This window comes from Bos mutus, chromosome 10, assembly GCF_027580195.1.
Source record: "Bos mutus isolate GX-2022 chromosome 10, NWIPB_WYAK_1.1, whole genome shotgun sequence".
In the NCBI taxonomy this organism is placed as follows: domain Eukaryota; kingdom Metazoa; phylum Chordata; class Mammalia; order Artiodactyla; family Bovidae; genus Bos; species Bos mutus.
This window is the reverse complement of record NC_091626.1, coordinates 55,642,708-55,664,967: the sequence shown is the minus strand read 5'-3', so window position 1 is coordinate 55,664,967 and position 22,260 is coordinate 55,642,708. Positions and strand designations below refer to the sequence as shown.

The 22,260-nt window shown below is 36.6% G+C and overlaps 1 protein-coding gene across 10 annotated transcripts in view; it reads right to left on the bottom strand.

Moving 5' to 3' along the window:
• The window catches only part of TCF12 (transcription factor 12), a 396,425-nt gene that overhangs the window by 4,935 nt on the left and 369,230 nt on the right, over nucleotides 1–22,260 (bottom strand). For 7 of the 10 annotated variants that reach the window (XM_070377970.1, XM_070377973.1, XM_070377971.1 and 4 more), the window contains 4 exons: nucleotides 14,103–14,217; nucleotides 12,884–13,046; nucleotides 7,810–8,042; nucleotides 616–769 (listed from right to left, as the gene is read on the bottom strand). In XM_070377970.1, coding sequence (XP_070234071.1) covers nucleotides 627–769; nucleotides 7,810–8,042; nucleotides 12,884–13,046; nucleotides 14,103–14,217 — 654 coding nt within the window. In that variant the 3' untranslated portion in view covers nucleotides 616–626. The remainder of the gene's footprint in view (nucleotides 1–615; nucleotides 770–7,809; nucleotides 8,043–12,883; nucleotides 13,047–14,102; nucleotides 14,218–22,260) is intronic. The other 3 variants (XM_070377972.1, XM_070377974.1, XM_070377978.1) reach the window with 1 other exon arrangement.

Here is a 22,260-nt window from a genome sequence, read left to right as displayed (position 1 = left end):
AGAGGCAGATGGCTAACAAAAAAACTGGTTGATGATGCCACCAAGTACTCCTGGGTAGGGGAATGAGGAGCACCAGTGGCAGCAAAAGTATTATTTGACAGATAAATCATAGTACTGTCTTTTTCTTGGATCAGAATAATATTCACGTGAGGGAGTATACATGATGATCTAGAATATAACAGTCCCAAATTCTTTATAAATCAAAGTATACTTCCCTGGTGGCTCAGATGGTAAGCAATCTGCCTGCAATGCAGGACCCCAGTTTTGATCCCTGGGTTGGGAAGATCCCCTGGAGAAGGGAATGGCAACCTACTCCAGTATTCTTGTCTGGAGAATTCCATGGACAGAGGAGCCTGGCAGGTCACAGCCCATGGGGTTGCAAAGAGTTAGACATGACTGAGCCACTAACACACACACACAGTATCACATTTTGAAGAGAACAGTAATTTGGTACAAAATGGCACAGCAGAAAAATAAGCTGCTGGATTCCAATTACATGTGACCTTTATCATGACCAGTGCCACCAGAGAATATACAGGTTAGAATTCAAAGGTTCTAACTCGACTTTGAGATAAACTGGGGGACTTCCATGTACTTTTTCATACACATACTTACCTGGCTGCTGTTTACATATGACCCATAGGGTTGGTAGTTTCACTAAGCCCAGGATGAGTTCCTGGCAGTGTGGTTGGTGGCTCTGCCGATACGGCAGAAACTTTTTCTTCTTCCCTTCGCTTAAGGCAGGCTGCTTTGGGGTTAAGGTTCCTCTCTGAAATAAGGAAAAATAATTTTCTCATTAGAGTCACAAGTTATGAATCATGGACTCTTGGGTCTTAAACTGAACAAACTGCTGCTATTTTTTCTTTCTGTGGGGATTACCAATCTCTCTGTAATTTCATTCCCATGATGAATAACACCGCAGAGGCAACAATGATAAGCTTACAAAACACCTCAGCATTAAATGAGCCTTGAAACTTATACTTCTTACTGATCATATTGTGTATTCTTCTTATGACTCGGTTTTCCAGGATTTGACTTGATCTACATCAGTATCTAAAAGCTGGTTCTTCTACTGTTTCATCCAAACACTGTAGCAAGTGCTGTTATTAGACTACTGAATCTCCTCAATGTCCTGCAAAGGTATGATACTCTGAAGTGCTACAAATGCTGACACTCTCTATGTACTGGAGAGGGACATCTGTGCTTTATCCAGAATTCTGCCAGTTCAGAAAATGATAAACTAAGAGATACTTTCAGCCATTCCTCTATAGGAAAGTGTGCCAATTCCTCCAGGAAGAGAGGTAGCCTGAGTATATCTGTTTTTCTTCTTTGATTTATATGCAGGACGAGATGACTGAGATGTCCTTTCTACAGTTGGGGTTGTGACTGAGAAGGTTATAAAAACCTTTACCGCTTTGTATATAAATTAGATAGCAGAGAAGACCAAATGGAACTTCCGATGTGGGCATTTTCAAAGGCGCTTAAAGTATGGGATATTACCATATAAAATAAAGGTAAAGAAAATCCACTGAACTAAAGACCCACTGGATGAAAACCTACTTAGGAACAACAGTTCCTCTGTAATTTCTTTAAATGAGTTGTAAGTACAAGATATCTAATTCATGATGCCTCCTGGTGTAGTTTTTTGTTTCAGTTTATAATATACAGTATAAAAGTTGCTACATTTATTCTTATAAACTGATTAAAATGTCTTAATGAATATAATATAAAAAGATCACTTAGTCTTTAATGAAAACAATACTTTGTATAATTTGTGATTTTTTTTTTACATATTAGATTTTCTTAAAATGATGGCTCAGCTGAATGCAACATAGCAGAGTTTTTTTTTAAAGGCATCTCCTCTTTCAGGGAAAGTGAAAACATATTTGAATATGCATATATCAAGATACATTTATAGTTCACTTCTGAGTTTAAAAAAGTAGATAAAAGACTTTACTATATGGTAAACTTACTGACTCTATTGACTATTACTCATACATGATAACACTTCATCACCTAGGCCCCTGCATTTAGGAAAAGACACGAAGCCTATACAACTCTGGGGAGGCAATGAAAGAAGGAAGGTACTTAATTTATCAGGATAACTTATAGTAGAAATTGGCATGTCCATCATTATGTAAAAATACTAGGAGCTGCTTTCTTAACAAGTGATTGTACAACTCTGACTAATGAGAAGCTTGTCTTTCATGAGGTGTCACATCCCCTTTATTGTGTAGGTAAGAGTCTCATACGATGACCAGAGAGACTGTAAAGAGGGCACAAATTAACATGTAAAATCCAAACAGGATTTGAACATTTCCTAATCGAAACATTCTCACATTTCTCTTACCATGGAACATCACTCTTAGCTAACTATGACTCTGTGTCATACTTGATCTAGGAGGTATGATTAAGATAGCTGGAAAGGAAAGGACATGAGCCCAAAAGTCAACTTAGCCAAGATACTTGTAGACTCCTACAATGAGTCAGACAACACTTAGGACTGGAAGAACCAAGAGAATATGCTACAGTAAGCTCTACTAGTAGCTCAGACAGTAAAGCATCCACCTGCAATGCAGGAGACCTGGGTTTGATCCCTGGGTCAGGAAGATCCCCTAGAGAAGGAAATGGCAACCCACTCTAGTATCCTTGCCTAGAAAATTTCATGGACAGAGGAGAATGGTGGGCTATAGTCCATGGGGTCCCAAAGGGTCAGACATGACTGAGTGACTACACACACAAGCTCTACTAAATGTGAAGTAAAGTGAACTTTGATTCAAAAAAGCAAAAGCTGGTGCTGTTGCTTCATACTTCCTGGTCTGTGTGAGCAGCCCATGGCAAACATGTTATATAGTCAAGAAGGCATGATGTAAAGCTAAGAAGACTCTTTGTGACAGACTCTTTGTGTCAGACATTCCCTGTGGGGCATGAGAAGTGACTGTCATTGCCACAGTTCTATCAGGTGTCTCTTTCTTACCCTCTGGTGGATGGCTGAGAATTTGCCTCTTTTATAATACCATCTTCTTTTTAACGTGTTTATTAGCACAGTTTTTGGCTAATTCAATAGTTACTTCTTACCATGGTTAGGTAAATATGTGTCATTGTATCTATGTGGACATACATATAAGTCAATAATTTTATATTTGTTTCCTTGTTCATATGACTGTTTTTCCTGTAGCTTATAGTTGCTTTGCTTTTCATTTGTTAATAATGCTAATTTCCCCCCTTAAAATGATCTAATAGATCTAACAAATGCCTCTCAACATTTCTTCCTAAAATCTCAAACATATCATCATATTATTTATTAATTCTATCTTATTTCCAGGGAAACCTTTCTTCTAACAGTATTCTATTTTCACTATGGACTGGTTCTTTTCTAGGCCTAGCAGTTCTTGTTACAGGATTTTCTTCTGCTACTCCTATGTGGTAGATCCTTTCTTTCCCAAGTGCTATGCCCTTGGCTTTGCTGATTATGTCCTTACTTGGTTTAAGCCTATGTTCCAGATGCTCTCTCAGAAAGTGTTTAAAGGAGGCAAAATTTTAAAGCCTTTGTACATCTGAAATATATTTATCTTTACATTTTAATAAATGGTTTGGGTAGATACAGAATACTACGTTGAATATGATTTTTCCTCAGAATTTTAGAGGTATTGCTCCACTATCTCCTGGAATCCAGCACTACTTCAGAACTCTGATGACATTTTGACTCTTGTTCCTTTTTCTGTGAGCTATTTAAATGTTGTCTCTAAAAGCTTTAGGATATTCTGTTGTAACTCTGATGCTCTGAAATTTCATAATGATATACTTTAGCTTGAGGTAATTTTTAAAATCATTATTCTTAATAGAAGATTAGATTTTATGAATCTTGAGACATGTATTCTTCAGTACTTATAAATTTCCTATATTATTACCATGATAATCCCCTTCATTCCTTTCTGCTCTTAGACTATAAATCCTATTGGTTAGATGCTAGACTTCTAGATTAATCCTCTCTAATTTTACTAGTTCTTCTCTTCTATTTTTCATCTCTTTCTAGGAGATTTTTTCAGCTTTATCAGCTAACTTCTCTACTATATTTTTTCTGCTATCATATTACCTGAATATTCCTTTTTCATGGTTTCTCTTTTATGCATACCTTTTCTCTTAGAAGATACTTAGTTTTCAAAAAAGTTTCCTAATGCGTTTTGTATGTTTTTGTTTTCTTCTGAGTTTCTCTTTGGTTTGGTTTGATCTCAATTTTTCTTTTTCATGTTGGTTTTTCTTAAATCTTTGGTTGTCCTTTAACATTAAAGTAAGACATTAACCAGTGTGGGCTTTACTCTACAGTAATCTAAAAATGAGTCATTATTACTCAGGAACTTCTAAACCTGGAAGTCTTTTCTCTAGAGTATTTTATTTTTTCTGGAAAAGAATTACCCCATTTCCTTGAGGACAGCATTAATATACTCTGCTGCCGGCATTAGGGAAGCAAGGCAGAATACAGGGCTAGAGGTCCCACTGTTCAGCCTCACGCTTCACCCATTCCCTGTTCTTCTTCATGTTCCAGATTTGCAGTCTTTTCAGATTTCACTTTTTACAGAAAATAATCCCCCTGACTTCTATGGTAGAAGGGAAGAGAGGGCAGAGGTAATATGTAGTACAGAGGAGACTTAGGGATCCAGCCTTACACAGCAAGCTCCAATGAATCTTTGTTTTGGGGTCTGATGCCTGACTTCTGCTTTTTCCCAATAATTAGTACCTCTACAGTCCAGAGGCTTTCAGGGGATGGGCTATCTGCTTCTTGTTGGTATTCCTCTCTGTTCCACTTAATTTCTTCTAAGTCAGTCAGTTATCTACTCTATCTACTATCTTACACATATTTTTTACTCTCTCACCAGTTATTATCTCCCCTTTATCCTTGTGGGTTAATGCTATTTTTATTCATTTCAGTGGTGTATTATCAATGAATATTTTTGACCACTTATTACTATGTTTGACCAACTCACTGCAACTGAATTAAATCTACTGAGGGTAGGAAATTTGTCTGGGAAAAGGAAAAGCCTCGGGTGATTCTGAGACCAGTGAGATTTGAGAATCACTGTCCTAGTTTATTCATCTTCAGATTTGCTAAGAGACCGGGGAAGTAAAATCCTAATAGTTCTATTGTCCCTAAATTATCACAAGAAGAGAAATGAGTTTATCAAGCTGACCTATGAAAGAGTTTGAGGAGGAAGTGTTTGACCACTAATTTAATCTTTAGTGAGGACAAACTTGAAGGTAGTATGTGAAATCTGCTGAGGAAAACAGTAATGATAAAATTATGGTCATGATGATGAAGAGGTTTAAACTGCCAATGACAGACCAGATGGGATTCTGATATATGGGGCACCAAGGCACAAAACGTGCTCTGGGAAAATCTGAGGCTTGGACGGGAAGCCACTTCCTGTTTTTAAGGATGCGCTTAGACCCAGGTCTGGTTGCCCTCCTGGTATAAGTGCTTGTCTAAGGATGACAGGATGTGCATAGATAGATGTAGTCTTGGAACACCACCCCATACCAAAGCAGGTATTCAGAGAGCCTAGAGGATGTCCAAAGTAGGTCATGTACATCTTTACAGAAATTCCTGGGTCGAGGGGCCACTGGGCAGGGCTCCTGCAGCGATGAAGAGACTTTCAAAAGTGAACATGTTACCAAAAGAAGTCAAAACTGCTGCAGATAAAGTGCAGAGAAAGAAAGCAATTACACCAAACTCTAAAGTGCTTCTGTAGACAAGGAACGGGCATTATGGGCTACATGAAGGGTTCAAACTCTGTAAGATAGCCAGCAGTGTTTTCCAAGGAGTCTTACATGGATCTCATGGTTTTTACATAAACCTGTAAAATAAGCGCTCTGGGTTTTGAAGTCCACAGTTTAAGGGTAGGAGGAAGATAGGCTTTTATAAATATTAAAGGAGTCCCTAATGAAGTTACAGTTCAGTGTACTTAAGTTTTATTCATTCTAATCAGTCAATGGCTCCTTATATAGTTTTCCAGAATAGTGTGGAAAAAGTCAGTACCCATAACAATGACCAGGAAGTTAGCAGGCAGCTGGATAAGTCGAGATATTAGATACTCTTTCAGACTAAGGTTTTCTACTGTAGGGGCTTGCATGGAATTAAGACAAGGTCAGATCTTACAAATGATTGCATAAGATCAGGTTTCCCTAACATCCATACTCTACAGATAATTCAAAAGTCTTAAGACAAGAGCAAGCATCTGGTTTTAGCCGTAGGAGTGTTACTTATTGATCTTTCTTATTTATTAAAAACACTGGAGGAAAAAAATAGATGAATTAATTACTAGTGTATGTTTTTCTGAAAATGTGTTCAAATTCTCTAACTCTGGTTTCCTTAGAAAGAGTATTCCTTCTATGATCAGTGTTGAGAGTTCCTGTTGTAGTTATCAAGCATCTGTCCATTCCTACTCTTTTTTCTTTTCCAACTTTCTTTAAATAAAGAATCATATAAATAGCCAATAAATAAGGAAGAAAAGTTGCTTTCAAGGAGAGAGGTTAGTGATGGGGTCTGGAACCAAATGCCACAATCTATAAATTTTTTGCAAAGAAGCCTAGGATGAGGCATTTGTAGCTTCAAATAAGAAGATATATACGTATATGCAAAAAAGCAAGCTTGATGATAGAACTGCTCAAAGGCTGGAAGCCTGTACTAATTGATAACCCATGGTCTAGAACATAGCTGCCTGGGACAGAGGAGATGCGCAATAAACACTTTGTTAAAAAAAAAGTTTCAAAGCTTCTTTAAGAGTCCATTAAGGGAGTTCCCTGGTGGGTTAGCAGTTAGGGTTCTGGACTTTTCACTGTCATGGCCTGGGCTCAATTTCTGGTTAGGGAACTAAGAACTTACAAGGCATGCCGTGTGCCGCACCCCCCGCCCTCCCCCCAAAAAAGATTCTATCAGAATAACAGTTGGGAGAGTTGTCTGAGTCAATCAGTTGGGAGAGTTGTCTGAGTCAACAGTGGATAAGTCTGTGTAAAGCACACTTTTGTCCTTAGGGACATACAGGCATGCCAGTACACATTCATGCAAGAAGCTCATGGCATTCCTGATGAGGGATCAATGAAGCAACTCTTGACACCTTACTGACATGCATACAAAGGACATTCATAGGAAGCAAAGTGAAGAGAGGCCATGACCAAACATCCTATTAACCAGCAGGGCCTCACAGATGCCCTAGGGGAAAGCAGGCAAGAAACTGACTACAGAAAAGTAGGGATGCTTGGGGCTGGTGCACTGGGACGACCCAGAGGGATGGTATGGGGAGGGAGGAGGGAGGAGGGTTCGGGATGGGGAGCACGTGTATACCTGTGATGGATTCATTTTGATGTTTGGCAAAACTAATACAATTGTGTAAAGTTTAAAAATAAAATAAAATTAAAAATATATTAAAAAAAAAAAAAAAGAAAAGTAGGGAAGACAGGAAGCAGCAGGGAGAAGGACAAGTGTAGGCAGGTAAATTCAAGAGCATGGGATTCCAGAGTCAATAAGAACAAAGAGGCACAAGACACTAATGCTGAGCAGCAGGCTGGCTGTTCACTGCATTGTTTCATAGCTTTGCTCTCTACTGGTTTGTGGGAAGCACTGAACCTACAGATACTGACCAACATAGTGAGACATATAGGTGAGAGAACCAGGGAAAACCTGATCTAGATGATGCGGTGGCAGGAGTACTAGGAGAGCACATAAATAACTTGCCCAAGTGGAAGAGTGAACGGACACACAAACGTCTGCCCACCAGAAGCAGAACAGTTCATGTCTCTGCTGAACCTACTTACCTCTGACTTGCTGTTCTAGACTAAGGATGACTGCCACGGCCTGATGAAGAATAAGGAGTTTTGTTTGGGGTTTTTCACTCTTTAAATGAAGCTGACACATTCGACCAAGCTCCTTGAATGCCTCATTAATATCTCGTACACGCAAGCGTTCTCTGGCATTGTTGGCCATCCGCCTTTCTTTCTCCCTTTCTATCTTCTGTTCTGGGTTCAAATCCTCATCTTCATTAGTACTGCTGGAAATGAAAGTAACAACAATGTCCATTAGGTTCCCTATAAAGTAAGATATGCTAATTGCACAAAATTATGAAGTATAAAAATTAAAATGACCTATACATTTTATCAAACGGTAACAGCTACACTTAAATAATGTGTATTAATTTTCAATCTTTCCTTGATGTAAATATATAGCTATATAGTTGAAATTATACCACACATACATTTAAATGCATTTCCACTGTACATTACTACATAAAGACTTCAAACTAGTGAAACACTTCATAAATATAATTTGAATGACCACATATTATAGCACCCTGCTTTTCCGAATATGATTAGCAGCATCAGCATTATTGTTTAAAAACTTTACTTTTTACTTCACTGTAAAAACAGTGTTGCATTACTGTTAAAAATATAACATCTCAGGTTCTACTGAAAACCTACTGAATCAGAAGCTTCCTTTTAACAAGATTCATATTACATTAATGTCACTTAGAAACACTGTCCTATTATAGTAATGTGTTATAGTTTATGTTCTTATGTTTATGTTTATGTTCTTATGTTCTTATGTTCTTCTCCCCAGTCCACTGAGGAGGAGGAAGAAAAGCTTAAGATACGGCATGAAAGAAGTATCTCAGAAAATTACTAATTTTGTTCCAGAAAAAAATATTACCATCAATGGTGATGATTTTAAAACATGGTTGAACTGGAACAACCATGGAAGGTTGTTTGCTTATTCCTTGAAAGGAAAGTTATGACCAACCTAGACAGCATATTAAAAAGCAGAGACATTACTTTGTCAACAAAGGTCTGTCTAGTCAAGGCAATGGTTTTTCCAGTAGTCATGTATGGATATGAGAGTTGGACTATAAAGAAAGCTGAGCGCCAAAGAATTGATGCTTTTGAACTGTGGTGTTGGAGAAGACTCTTGAGAGTCCGCTGGACTGCAAGGAGATTCAGCCAGTCCATCCTAAATGAGATCAGTCCTGGGTGTTCATTGGAAGGACTGATGTTGAAGCTGAAACTCCAGTATTTGGCCACCTGATGTGAAGAGCTGACTCATTTGAAAAGACCCTGATGCTGGGAAAGATTGAGGGCAGGAGGAGAAGGGGACGACAGAGGATGAAATGGTTGGATGGCATCACCGACTCAATGGACATGGGTCTGGGTAAACGCCAGGAGCTGGTGATGGACAGGGAGGCCTGGCGTGCAGGGTTCATGGGGTTGCAAAGAGTCAGACACGTCTGAGCGACTGAACTGAACTGAATTGATACAGCCTCTAAAAAGAAAGCTGAAGATTCTACAGCAAAAAACTATATGCGCTGTATGATTCCATTTATAGGAGCTTCTAGAAAACACAAAACTAACGTAAGGGAAAGCAGATCAATGTCTGCCAGAGGATGACAGAAGATGACTGATTATAAATGGGTATGAGTATGGGTATGAGGAAACTTTCTATGCTGGTAGAAATATTCTACATTATTAATATCTATGTATATCTATGTATATATTAATATCTATGATTTCTATGTATATCACCATATACATTTGCCAAAGGACAAAAATTGTGCACTTAAAATTGATATATTTTACTATATTTTGAATTAAACCTCAATAAAGCTGCCTAAAAGCAAAAAAAAAAAAAAAAAAAGATGTTGCAGAAAATACTCATGGATAGATGAAAAGGTTAAAAATACATTATTAAATTTAAAAAGCTGAAATTACAAAACTTATATCCAGTTTATTTCCAATTTAAACTGTATTTATGGAAAAAAGATATTCCTTGAAAAGTAAACAACAGTTAATTCAAGTGTTTTTTTGTGTTTTCTTGGTGTGCTTTTCTATAATTTTCAAATTTCTGTAATGAAAATGGACTAATTGGAAAAATAGCGAGAAAAATGCTTTGGAATAACTTCTAGAAAATTCTATTTATATTCAACATTTCAGTAAATTACTGGGTAGAGTCTCTTAGAATCTGGAAAATCTGTGCACAAAGAATCGATGTTCTACCTCTTCTCTAATACCTTGAGTACTTTAATAAAGAACAAGTAGACAACAGATTTTTACTCCTAATTGTCAAGAAATACGTAAAAGTATTCTTTTGATAATAGAGACTCACTAGCTCGTTGACTTCAAAGGAACCTTTCCAGATTATCTAGCCCAGAGGTTTCCAAATGTGGCCACTCATCAGCATCTTTAGGAGTTCTTCTAGTCTTCAAAGGCCCCATTGCTGGGGATGCTTGGGCAGTGAGCTTGGGTGAGAAATGCACCTGCATTTCTAAAATGTTTTACAGGTCTGCGGTGCAGGGTTGAGAACCACTACAACATCAGTGACCTCCCTAGGGTTACACTGCTAATTGGTTGTAGAGTGGAGAAAAGAACCCAGGTAGTGCTTCGTGGAAGAAAACCAAGAACACGTATATAAAATTATCATCACCATAAATTATTGTAGTACCTTTACTGATATTTACAGCATGGGAGACAGTATGAAAAGAGCTTTATATGTATAATTTTCAGTTTATTCCCACAAGAATCCTAAATAGAAAATTTCCTTTAAGATGGAACCAAACCTCAGCAAATTTTACTAACCTGCCATGGTCATTTGACAAAATGTAGTGAAGCCATGATTCAAGTCCAGGTTAGCCTTATTTTGTCCAAAGCCATGTTTTAAATTTACTATTATTAACTATCAAGTATAGTTCTTGCTAACCCATTATACTGCATTCTCAGTTTCTGATGACCTATAACAGAGCTCAGCAAACTGGCCCGAGAGCCAGCTACCTGTTTTTGTAAATAAAATTTTATTGGAAGATCTGTTATGTATTTGGCTGCTTTCATGCAACAATGGCAATGTTCAATAGTTGCAACAGACCTGCATGACCCATAAAGACTAGAATATTTACTATCTGGCCCTTCACACAGGAAGTTTGCTGACCTGTATGATAAAAGGATGAATGATGAGGAGAGGTGTAAATTATTCTCCTAAAGTTCTGTTTGAATCATGAAGCTGAAAGAATTAAGATGCCTCAAAGGAGTGGCCTTGGGATTCCCTGAGCCAGTTTTGTCTTCTTCCTGCCCTTGCACAACTGAATACAATGCATATTAAAATGATAGAATTATTTTAAAAAATAGGTAGTATTAGGTTGTAAGATTTAATTTTCCCAAGAGAAATGTTAAAGTATTGAAAATAGTGAGACTATTAAATATAAAAAGACAACTTTTAAATATATGAATGACAGAAAGGACCATGCTGGTTTTTTGTTTTTATTTTTTAATTAATTAAAAAATTTTTTTTTGGCTGTGCTGGGTCTTTGTTGCTGAGCAGGCTTTTCTACAGCTGTGGGAAGCAAAGGCTACTCTAGTTGCAGTACACGGGCTTCTCATTGTAGTGGCTTTTCTTGGCACATGGGCTTAGTTGTTCCACAGCATGTGGGATCTTCCCAGATCAGGCATCGAACCCATGTTTCCGGCATTGACAGGTGGATTCTTTATGGCTAAGCCACTAGGGAAGCCCTACGCTGGTTCTTTTAGTTAACCTGGCATACTTATTGAAATTTCCTTTGTACCATACTTTCACACAAAGAACAATTAAAATTTTTTTTTATTTATTTGGCTGTGTTAGGCCTTAGTCGCACCATATGGGATCTTAGTTTCCCAACCAGAGATCAAACCCATATCGCCTGTACTGGAAGGCAGATTCTTAACCACTGAACCAAGAGGGAAGTCCCAAAGAACAATGTTTTAAATATAAATATATGTGATATATACTTACTACTGATAAATAAATATATATCAAGAAACAGAATGTACCACGTGCATGAGTGCTCAGCTGTGTCCGATTCTTTTGTGACCCCATAGACTGTAGCCTATTAGGTTCTTCTGTCCATGGGATTTCCCAGGCAAGAATACTGGAGTGGGTAGCCATTTCCTCCTGCAGGGAATAGTCTCCTGCATTGGCAGGTGGATTCTCTACCACTGAGCCACCAGCAGAAAAAAAAAAAAAAAAGACTAGGAGGAGGATTTATCACAAATAAATTCTCTCTTTTCATGTAGAACTAAAAGAAAAATCTGATGGAAGAATTTAGAAATCATTTGAAACTAATCTCATTATGTGTTCAATATCCATATTTCAAAGTAGTCAAGTCCAGTTTCTAGAACTCCTTGCCTAACAACAGTGCATGTGGAGTACTTCCTTTTCCATACTCTTTTCAAATTTTTGTTTAAAACATGAATTTACAAATTTCTTTTATAAAGAGCCAGGCAGTAAATATTTTCAACTTTGTGGGCCATCTCTCAGATCTACTCAAATCTGCCACTGCACTATAAGAACAGCCACAGACAATATGTAAATGAATGCTGCATGGCGGTGTTCCAATAAAACTTTATTTATAAAAAAGGCAATAAACTAGATTTGGCCCCTGGGCTATAGTTTGCCAGTCCCAGGTTTAAATCATAGAAGAGGTCCTAACTTAAAATAATATACTTAATAATATATAATTTATTACATATTAATATATAATAATATACTTAAAATAATATATTCAAATAATTATTGACAGATTGCATCTACCTATACTTGTACAATTTAACTTGCTTTAGCTATTTTGTTCTCTAGCTGTCGTACAGACTATAAGCACTGAGGGGAGAAAAGTAATTCTTTTTTATATGCAGACCCTAAAATATTGTTGGAAACATGGAAAACAAACTTAGAATCAGCCTCATATGTCTCCTGTTTAGGGATGCTGTGAGGATTAAATGAGATGACAGACATAAAAGTCCCAACACAGTATCTACAACACAGCTGACACTTTTCACCCATGGCAAGTGAGTGAAATGTGACCTGGATGGTAACAAATACCTTGTTCTGCCTCTAGATGAAACTTTGATATCTTTTTGGGAGGATTCATCATCTGATTTCATGTCATCTGATGAAGGAGGTTCATGAAGGTTTTCATCTTTCTCTTTATTTTCAGTCTTGATTTCTGTTGGAACAACAGTTCCAGACTGACTTTGCAAGCCACCTAACAAAGAGGCAAAGAACAAAATAAACGTCCAGACTCATTTGTGAATTAGAATTAAGACAGCAAAAAACTTTCTTGATGGCAAATATCCTTAGTTGTTTTAGAGCTATGATGGAAATCTGAAGATGTAAAAGGGTAAGCTATTCAGACTTGCACAGAGCGTGTCCACAAACTTTAGAAAAAAATGCTTTCTAAAGCATCTGTATTAAAAAAACAAACAAACAAACAAGGTTGACCCCGATGGTGAGTCCAATGTTCACTTTCAGGTACCATTTAAAAGTTAAACAAGGTATGAGAAACATGATGCATTTTAGAAACCAACTTTTAAGATGCTGCCAAGGTAAAGGAAATAAGCTTTAACATTTTCCTGGACAAACACAATAAAACAGGTATCATGGTTAAATATAATTGGGAAAACTTTACTTTGATGGTCTTTTATTACCTATATATTTGTACTTATTTATAAGGTCTACTATAACATTGGCCACAGTTTGCTTTTTACAAGAATTATCTGTCTCTCCAATTAAATTATAATCTTCTAAACAACAGCTATTATCATTCAGAACTCTAAATATAGCCAGAAATATCTTTCTCACTGCCTCTAGGGACCATGAAGACTCATCCATGAGGGGAAGTGATTTAAAAAGAGACAGGACAGGGTCTTTCCTGGCGATGCAGAAGTTAAGACTCCGTGCCTCCACTGCAGGGGGTGTGGGTTAAATCCCAGGTTAGGGAACTAAGATCCTGCATGCCTTGCTGTGCGGCCAAAAAAGGGGGGGAAAAAAAAGAACAGAAGCTAAAAAGATGACCAGTAAACACTGAACAACAGTTTGTACAGGGTTCCATCCATCAATAAACATCTATAATTGGATCAGCTAAACCGATCAAAGTACTGAACCCTAAATGTCTACCCTGGACATTAATGCAGTAGTAACACTGTTTGGAATTCTAAGATGACTTTTGATGAACAGATGTCAATTTGACTGTGAAAAAGGTGACAGAGCTCCAAATGATACCTCTGTCTGCACTACTGCTGAAAACCAACAATACAGTTACCTCTATAATTCTCCTGTGTTTTATGGTTCAAGTCTGTGCTTGAAGCAGTGACCGTACTAGACAGGACTGAATGATTGCCATTGAGACTGACAGAGTCTTCTCGATGAGTTCCAACCTAAAGTAAACAAACAAACAAAAATGTTCATGGGGCAGTAACTGTTCAAATTCTTTCACTGAGTTTAATAGAGAAAACAGTATCACTTATCTAAATTTAGCAACTGTTTTTGGATGTCACTTTTCTGGGTTTTGAACTGTAAAAGACTTGATAGTAGTAGTACTGTTTCTGAGCAAAAATATTTTTTAAAAAATATTTTAAAAAATTTTAACTTTCAAAGTTTATATTCCACAGAGGGTTGCTGTGAGAAGCAAATGAGCTAACAGAGATAAAGCACTCTATATGCTATGTGCGGTGCTGTGCTTAGTCACTCAGTCATGCCCAACTCTTTGTGAGAGCACAGTATATTATAAGCTCTATTCTGTATCAGTCAATCTGAAAACCTATTCTACATACTACTGAAATATGTTAAAGTATCCATGAATTTGTATTTCTTCTTAAAAAAAAAATTAAAAGAGCAGCAAAAGCAATACAAAATTAAAATAGCTTAGAAGTTCTACATTTCCAGGAACCAAAATTGCCATATATTTTTATTCTCAGTTTTAATCAGATTTAGACAAGTCGCAGTTAACTTAAACTGAGAAGCTATGGCATGTAATTTTAGCTAATGCAATATTTTTAGAAAAACTGTTACAACTGAAGCTTTTTATTAGAACAATAGCAGACGAGTCAACTAGAAGATTAAGCTTTTGATTAAATAGATTTATTGCCTGGAGTTATACATGAGAACCACTGTTTTTCAACAAATCCTTCAATCCCAGTAAAACACCATGCTTTGAATCCCTCTTGAGTAATTAATATAGCTTTTCTCTTTCATGACTTTGTATGGATTTTACCCTAATATAAATACCCCTATGCAAGTTTATCCTTTGGTTTCCTGTGAGCCAAACAAAAGACACAAAAGTTTCAGGCAATGCAGGCTACTGGTACTGAATCTGATCAGAACAAACCAGGTCTTTCACTTTACTTTTGAAGAAATGTCTGTCCTCTGCCTTTATTCTTACCTTTAATGTAGTTAAACAACAAAACAACAACAAAAACCATTTAATGTATTCCACAGCTACTTTTAAAATTATTTGAAGATTAGGTGTGTCACTACTCCCCTGGATGATCAAGCATTGACTACATCCTTTTTCTAAACCACACAAATTCATCACTCATTAGAATCATAAAATCTTAAAGCTGGGAAGGGACCACAGAAATCAAAGTAGTCTTCTGCACCCTTACTACTTAGGAAATCTTTCCTTATCCCTTAACCTTTACTTCTACACTGAACTTCAACACACCCCCAATAAAAAAATCTTGAGAAAAACCTGAAGAACTAAACCTAATAACAAGTGAAGTAGACTGTGAAAATTACTTTCAAGAGAGGAAATCATTTTTAAAAGTTTATGATACCCTATCTCTAGGGAATCCTAGTCATGTTTATTCTTAACACATAGGTTGCTTTCAAGCTAGCTATAACTACTCATGATTTGAGGGGAAAGTTGGTTCAAATTTCCTTTTTATAAAAATAGACGATATAGATACAACACGTAGCTACAAATTCTTTGGGAACTTAGGAGCCTCAGCCTATTTTAAAGATAATGTATTTAAAGATAATGTAGAATAATGTATTCTAAAGATAGAATAATTTTTGACTGGCTGAGGAAGTCATTGCAGGATAAAGCAAAAGCTAAAAGATTCTATGTTTGTATTTACAATGTGGACTTAAAACTTCCTATGTTCTTTGGTAATATGTGTTAATTTTGCTCTTCTATAGTATTTTGAGTTATCATACCAAGTATTTTTAAAAATAGGCTTTTAAAATTTAAACATAAGTATATTTACTATGTATTTTATCTGTGAAACCTATTTTAGAGCTTCAGAAGACAATACCATTGAACAAACTGAATTTCACTGAGTGGTAAGTGATGATATATCTGTGAAATTCTTATTTTTTTTTTACTTCATTAGTATAAATAATTCTTTGATTTTCTGAATCTCAACTAATAAAAATGTTCTATCACCTCCTTTCTGATGAAAGGATTGGCAGACAAAGGATCATTACCTAAACAATAAACCTTAGAGATTTTGCTTTTCCCTGAAGGAAAATCAGAAAGGTTACTCAATTTGTTTTGTGATATAAAATGCCGGTAAATATCTTTGTCTCTATGGAATACTACAAACTAAATATTCTCTCACACCAACCTTGAAAAAATTGAACCTTTAAAAAATGGTCTCAGACTAGCAAAAACTTTTAAGTCTGGAGTTTTTCATATTAATGAAGTTAGCAGGAACTTTTTGTTTGTAACTTGATTCTCCTTGCAAATGGGCCTCATATATTTTCTGGAGAATTTTACTTTCACAGTTCTTACAGTTTTCTTTAACCAATGCTCACCCTGGCTCCCATGTCCTCCCTTTAATCTGCAGCTACGCATTCAAATGGCTCTGTCCACACACGCAACAGGTGTATAAACAGTTCTTTGTCTGAGCTCAGAGTCTGTGGGGCCGGCCAGATAGGACCTTGTTTAATTGTTCATCTCGTTAGCATACAGCTGACAGGCTGCTTCTCTTGGGGGACTAGCAGGGGAAGGAAAACTTCTAGGCCTGCTATGCTCTAAATCTCGATTATGAAGAAGAGCTCCACTTCAGAATAAAAGGCCCATTCCATTAAATGACGTCATCTTGCATTCTGAACCTTTACAATCTATGTATGGCCTTATTTTTGTGGGAGCATCCGACAAGGGACTTGTTTTCATTTAATTTGGCCAATGGCTTCAACACCCACAATGGAAAGATGTTAAATCTAATTAGTTGATGAATAAGAGGTCTTGTGAATTAAGGGACAGACTGAAAAATACTCAGCATGAACTCCTCTCTGATTCTGAATTCTATTCTAATAATTCGCTCACTTTGTACCATTCACTGAATACTAGCGATTTAACTATTTACTATTAATCTACAGACTGGTTAAAGGATCTTTATGTACTGTATGTATTTTGTTTTACCTGAAGAGGGTTTTATGCTAAAACTTGGAAGAATTCTATTTGTTATGGTTCCTTTTGAATAATATTTCCGTAAATATATAAGCTGTCTGATTTTCAAGCTTAAAAGTTGACATTTAAACAATTTTGAGTTTAAAAAAAATGGCATCAAAATGCTTTAAAAGCACTATAATGTGTTCTTAATGAAAATAAAAAAAATTAAGATGCCCATTTAGGAAAAAATTGGTTAGAAAAAGTAAAGTACAGTTAAAAACCAAACTGCTTTAGTTTAGCTGAAACCTACACACACAATTTCTACTGTATATAAATCTTTACTAATAAAATTAAATACTGTTCAAACATATGGCTAAAATGATTCCAAATTTACTCTGATATGTGACAAAAAGTGCTTAAAATCTTGAATAAAATATTACTCTATTTGTTAGTCTTTAATAACAATCTTAAATCTTTTAAAACTAGGAAAAATATAGTTTAATTGCTTTAGGATTTAGAAATCAGATATGATTTATATTTTAAAATCATTATGTAAGGTAGCTCTAAGTTCTACAATTGAACATTGTTTGCTTTCATACAAGACACACATTTCTAACTATAGCTTAAGCAACAAAAACTCAAGCAATACAAAAAAAAAAGACATGCCAGAGTTAAATTTCCTTAGGGCCTATAACAAAATCAAAAGATCTCATGGATGTAATTTCATCTGGTATCATAAATAAGGAACTTTTAAAGATTTGCATCAAGCTTCCATTAATATAAAGCTTTTAATCCAACTTAGTTTGAAGTTGAAATCATGGTCTGAACAATAACTGGGTACTTTGTGTTAAAGATAAAAGAGCTACAGAGCTATCTCATTGGGCCTTGGTATTTTAGATATTACAGCCATAAACAGATGTGATGTACGATAACTTTATGTTGCTGAAATCTCTTTGCAATGCCTAAATGAAATCAATGAGTCTCATTCCTTTTCAGTTTTCCACTTATTAACTTTTTTCCAGTCAGCAGTTTATTCCAAGAGCTCATTCTTAGACTAAGTAAATGAGAGCAAAACTATAGTCTGTACAGTGCTCACATTTCAGTAGTTCTAAAAATCCTGATTTTGTGTTTTAAATGATACATCACATGCTAATAACAGTGTCTGATAAAGCCTTAATTTTATATTTGGATTAAGAGGATATGGAGAATCTGTCAAAAATACTGAAAGGGAATAAGAAATTGAGTAAATGAAAACGTTAACCCTATTCAAAAGTAAGAGGAAATGTTGAAACTAGGGCAGACAGGCTACACTAATTATATGAGAAGAAGTAGGAATTATCCAATTACTAGCTTTTTTTTCTGATATAATAATCTTTAGGATATTTAATTATTGTGTATATTGATACCTAAAATATGTTATTTCTGTGGTTGGAATCTCTTTTAATCCTAACCTTTTGTGCTAGTCAAGTTTGTTCAGTTAAAAGAAACAACAATCAGGGGGCTTCTCTGGTGGCTCAGTGGTAAAGAATCCGCCTGCCAATGCAGGACACAGGTTCAATTCCTGATCCAGGAAGGTCCCACATGCTGTGGAGCAACTAAGGCTGTGCGCCACAAGTACTGTGCTTTGGAGCCTGAGAGCTGCAACTACTAAAGCCCACACACCCTAGAGCCCGTACTCCACAAGAGAAGCCACACAGTGGGAAGCCCCCGCACTGCGAGTAGCCCCCACTTTCCACAACTAATGAAAAAAGCCCGCATAGACTTGCTGCAACTAAAGAAAAAGCCCGCAGAGCAACGAAGACCCAGCACAGCCATAAATAAATAAACAACAAAGTTAGGTCTTCTGATATTGAGCCCTATTAATATTTTTGGCAGGTAGTAGTCTTATTATCTTTGTGTGAAATAAAAAAATAGTAATAAAAATAGTAATTATTTCATCTATGAAAGACAAATGTATCTACAAATCATTACTATAAGCTGCAGATGATCTTAGTGCTTTTGTTGTAACTGATAATGTCAGGAAAAGTTCTCAGGAACAAAGCTACTTCTGTGATCAAGGAGACTATTTGGTTAACCTGCCCACGTAGAATTCATATCACTAGTAATCTTGGAAGCACTTGGAAGGTTGAGAGCAGAACTTTCTGTATTACTTTTATCCTGCCATCAAGTCGTCGTCTTCTACTCTCAGTTAATTCTGGCTCACCTTAAATATTTCAACTACTTCACAAAACTCCCAAACTACTGATTGAAATGAAATATGAAAAGAGCGATAGGTGCCAAGAAAAAGAAAAATAAAAAAAAACCTTGCTAATTCTCACTTCCTACACTGGGAAGCTAATTTATGTTCTAAACTAGGGACTGGCAAAGTATGTCTGTGGTCCAAATCTGGTCCTGTTTTTTATTTTATTTTTTTAAGCTAATAAAGGAGGTCCTTTCTATAAATAAAGCTTTATCAAAGCACAGACACACCCATTTGTTTTTGTAACACCTATGGGTGCTTTCATGTTACTGAATCAGAGTTAAGTAATTGTGATACAGAGCATATACCCTGCAAAGCTGAAAATATTTACCATCTGACCTTTTACAGAAAAAGTTTCTGGCTCTTCTTGTCTATAACGCTAGGAGAGAAAGTAACATCATATTCAAAACCTGGAATTAAAATGGTGACCTCTAATAAATGCCCAGGAGAACAAAAATCCATTACATCAAAGATTTTATTTGCACGTTCTATGGAGTTCCTAGAAAGGTTTAGCAGACTAGTTCTACTCTCTACAGAAAAATAAATGGAATGATGAAAATTAAATATTGAGGGAAGTTGACTTTACAGATTCTAAATGGTGATACAGAATTGCTGATAAACTGCTATTTCTGTGGTTACTTTGTAATTGTGGCCATGTAAACCTCCATTTGTAGGGGTCTAAGAAATATTAACTTAGGTTAACACAGAGGAAAAGTATCTTTGCGACCCCATGGACTGTAGACCACCAGGCTCCTCTGTCCATGGAACTCTCCAGGCAAGACACTGCAGTGGGAAGCCATTCCCTTCTCCAGGGGATCTTCCCGACCCAGGGATCGAATCCAGGTCTCTTGCACTACAGGCAAATTCTTAATCGTCTGAGTCACCAGGGAAGACCCCCAAATAACAATTTATGTTAATACAGAGGAAAAAAACATAAACTACCAGAAAGTTAAGCAAGACAAAAAAAGAAGTGTTTCCAGAATGTAAAATTGTGTCATTTCTTAGTCATTAACAGTTAGAATACATGAAGGTGAGACACATACAGGCAGGACATTAACTCTTGGAGATGGCTGGCAATAGTTACAACAATATGTTCTCCAAATTACACACTCTCTCAGAACATGAAAAAAGCTGTCAGGCATGTAAGCAAGGCTCCTGGTAGTACTGATGGAAGCCCTCAGACACGAATAACAGCCACCAGGATAAATTTTCCTCAACAATATGCCTAACACTTAGCTGGGACAGTCAATGGCTGACTGTGATTTTAATTTCATTCCATCCTTTGGTCTTTTGCTGAAACTGAGAAATGAGTATTCACAGCTAAAAAGTTCATTTCAGAAGGATGGGAATTTAATACTGACTCACTTGACACTGTCAGATCTTGTCAGTTAATAATATTTGAGGGTAAGCCTGGCAGAAACATCTGCATCTCCATCTCATTAGTGATTACATCTGGATGGGTTGGATATAGCAGATCCTGGCAGATTTTCCCCAGCTCTGTGTTCTCTAAGAAGGTTATAAAAACTGAAAGAAGACCTTGATAGATAAAATAAGCAACTAAGTTGCTGCAGCACTGGTGCTGCTTCTCAGACTATGTCAGATTCACCTCATGTTTCAGAACTCTATTTTTTCTATATTACCTTCAGTTTTTTTCCTTTTTAAAGAATATCTCTGGCAACTCTGAAACAAGCAGCATATTCCTAGTGGATATAATGGAAGCTACTTTCTTAATTACAAGTTTCAGGGCAATATCTAATGAAACAAATTTCCCCTCTACAAGTCCTTTTAAATACTAGGTTTTTATATGGCTTTGGAAGAATGGATTTTGAAAAATTTCTTTTCCAACTTGTATCCAAAGTTGATAAAAACAACCTCCCAAAGACAGAAGTTCCATTTCATACAAACTCTACATTTATTTAAGAGGATCCAGAGATATAGCTGGTAGGCTGCAGTCCATGGTGTCGCTAAGAGAGGGAGACGCTAAGAGTGAGCGACTTCACTTTCACTTTTCACTTTCATGCATTGGAGAAGGAAATGGCAACCCACTCCAGTGTTCTTGCCTGGAGAATCCCAGGGACGGGGGAGCCTGGTGGGCTGCCGTCTATGGGGTCGCACAGAGTCGGACACGACTGAAGCGACTTAGCAGCAGCAGCAGAGATATATCAAATGTTGTAGCAGATAAAGTGAAGTAGGAGCAGTGAGCTATTAACAATGAAGAATTAAAAATGATTAAGAGGTGAGGATTTACAAGTCCTTCTTCTGAATAAGGATAGATGGTATTTCAGCAAAGTAATAATTTATATTTGCAACAAATGCTATCTTATTATAATATTAAAATTATTTTGCTACTATCACTAGTAGTGATAAAAATACTGCCTTAAATTTCTATGAATTCAGTAATTTATAAATGTTTTTGCATTTATTAGTTTATCAACAGCAACAAAAGTTAATTTTAAAAAAGCCTGAGAGTCCCTTGGACTGCAAGGAGATCCAACTAGTCCATTCTGAAGGAGATCAGCCCTGGGATTTCTTTGGAAGGAATGATGCTAAAGCTGAAACTCCAGTACTTTGGCCACCTCATGCTAAGAGTTGACTCATTGGAAAAGACTCTGATGATGGGAGGGATTAGGGGCAGGAGGAGAAGGGGATGACAGAGCATGAGATGACTGGATGGCATCACTGACTCGATGGACGTGAGTCTGAGTGAACTCCAGGAGTTGCTGATGGACAGGGAGGCCTGGCGTGCTGCGATTCATGGGGTTGCAAAGAGTCAGACACAACTGAGCGACTGAACTGAACTGAAATTTTAAGATCTTCTGATATTAAAAAACAAAAACACAGTTG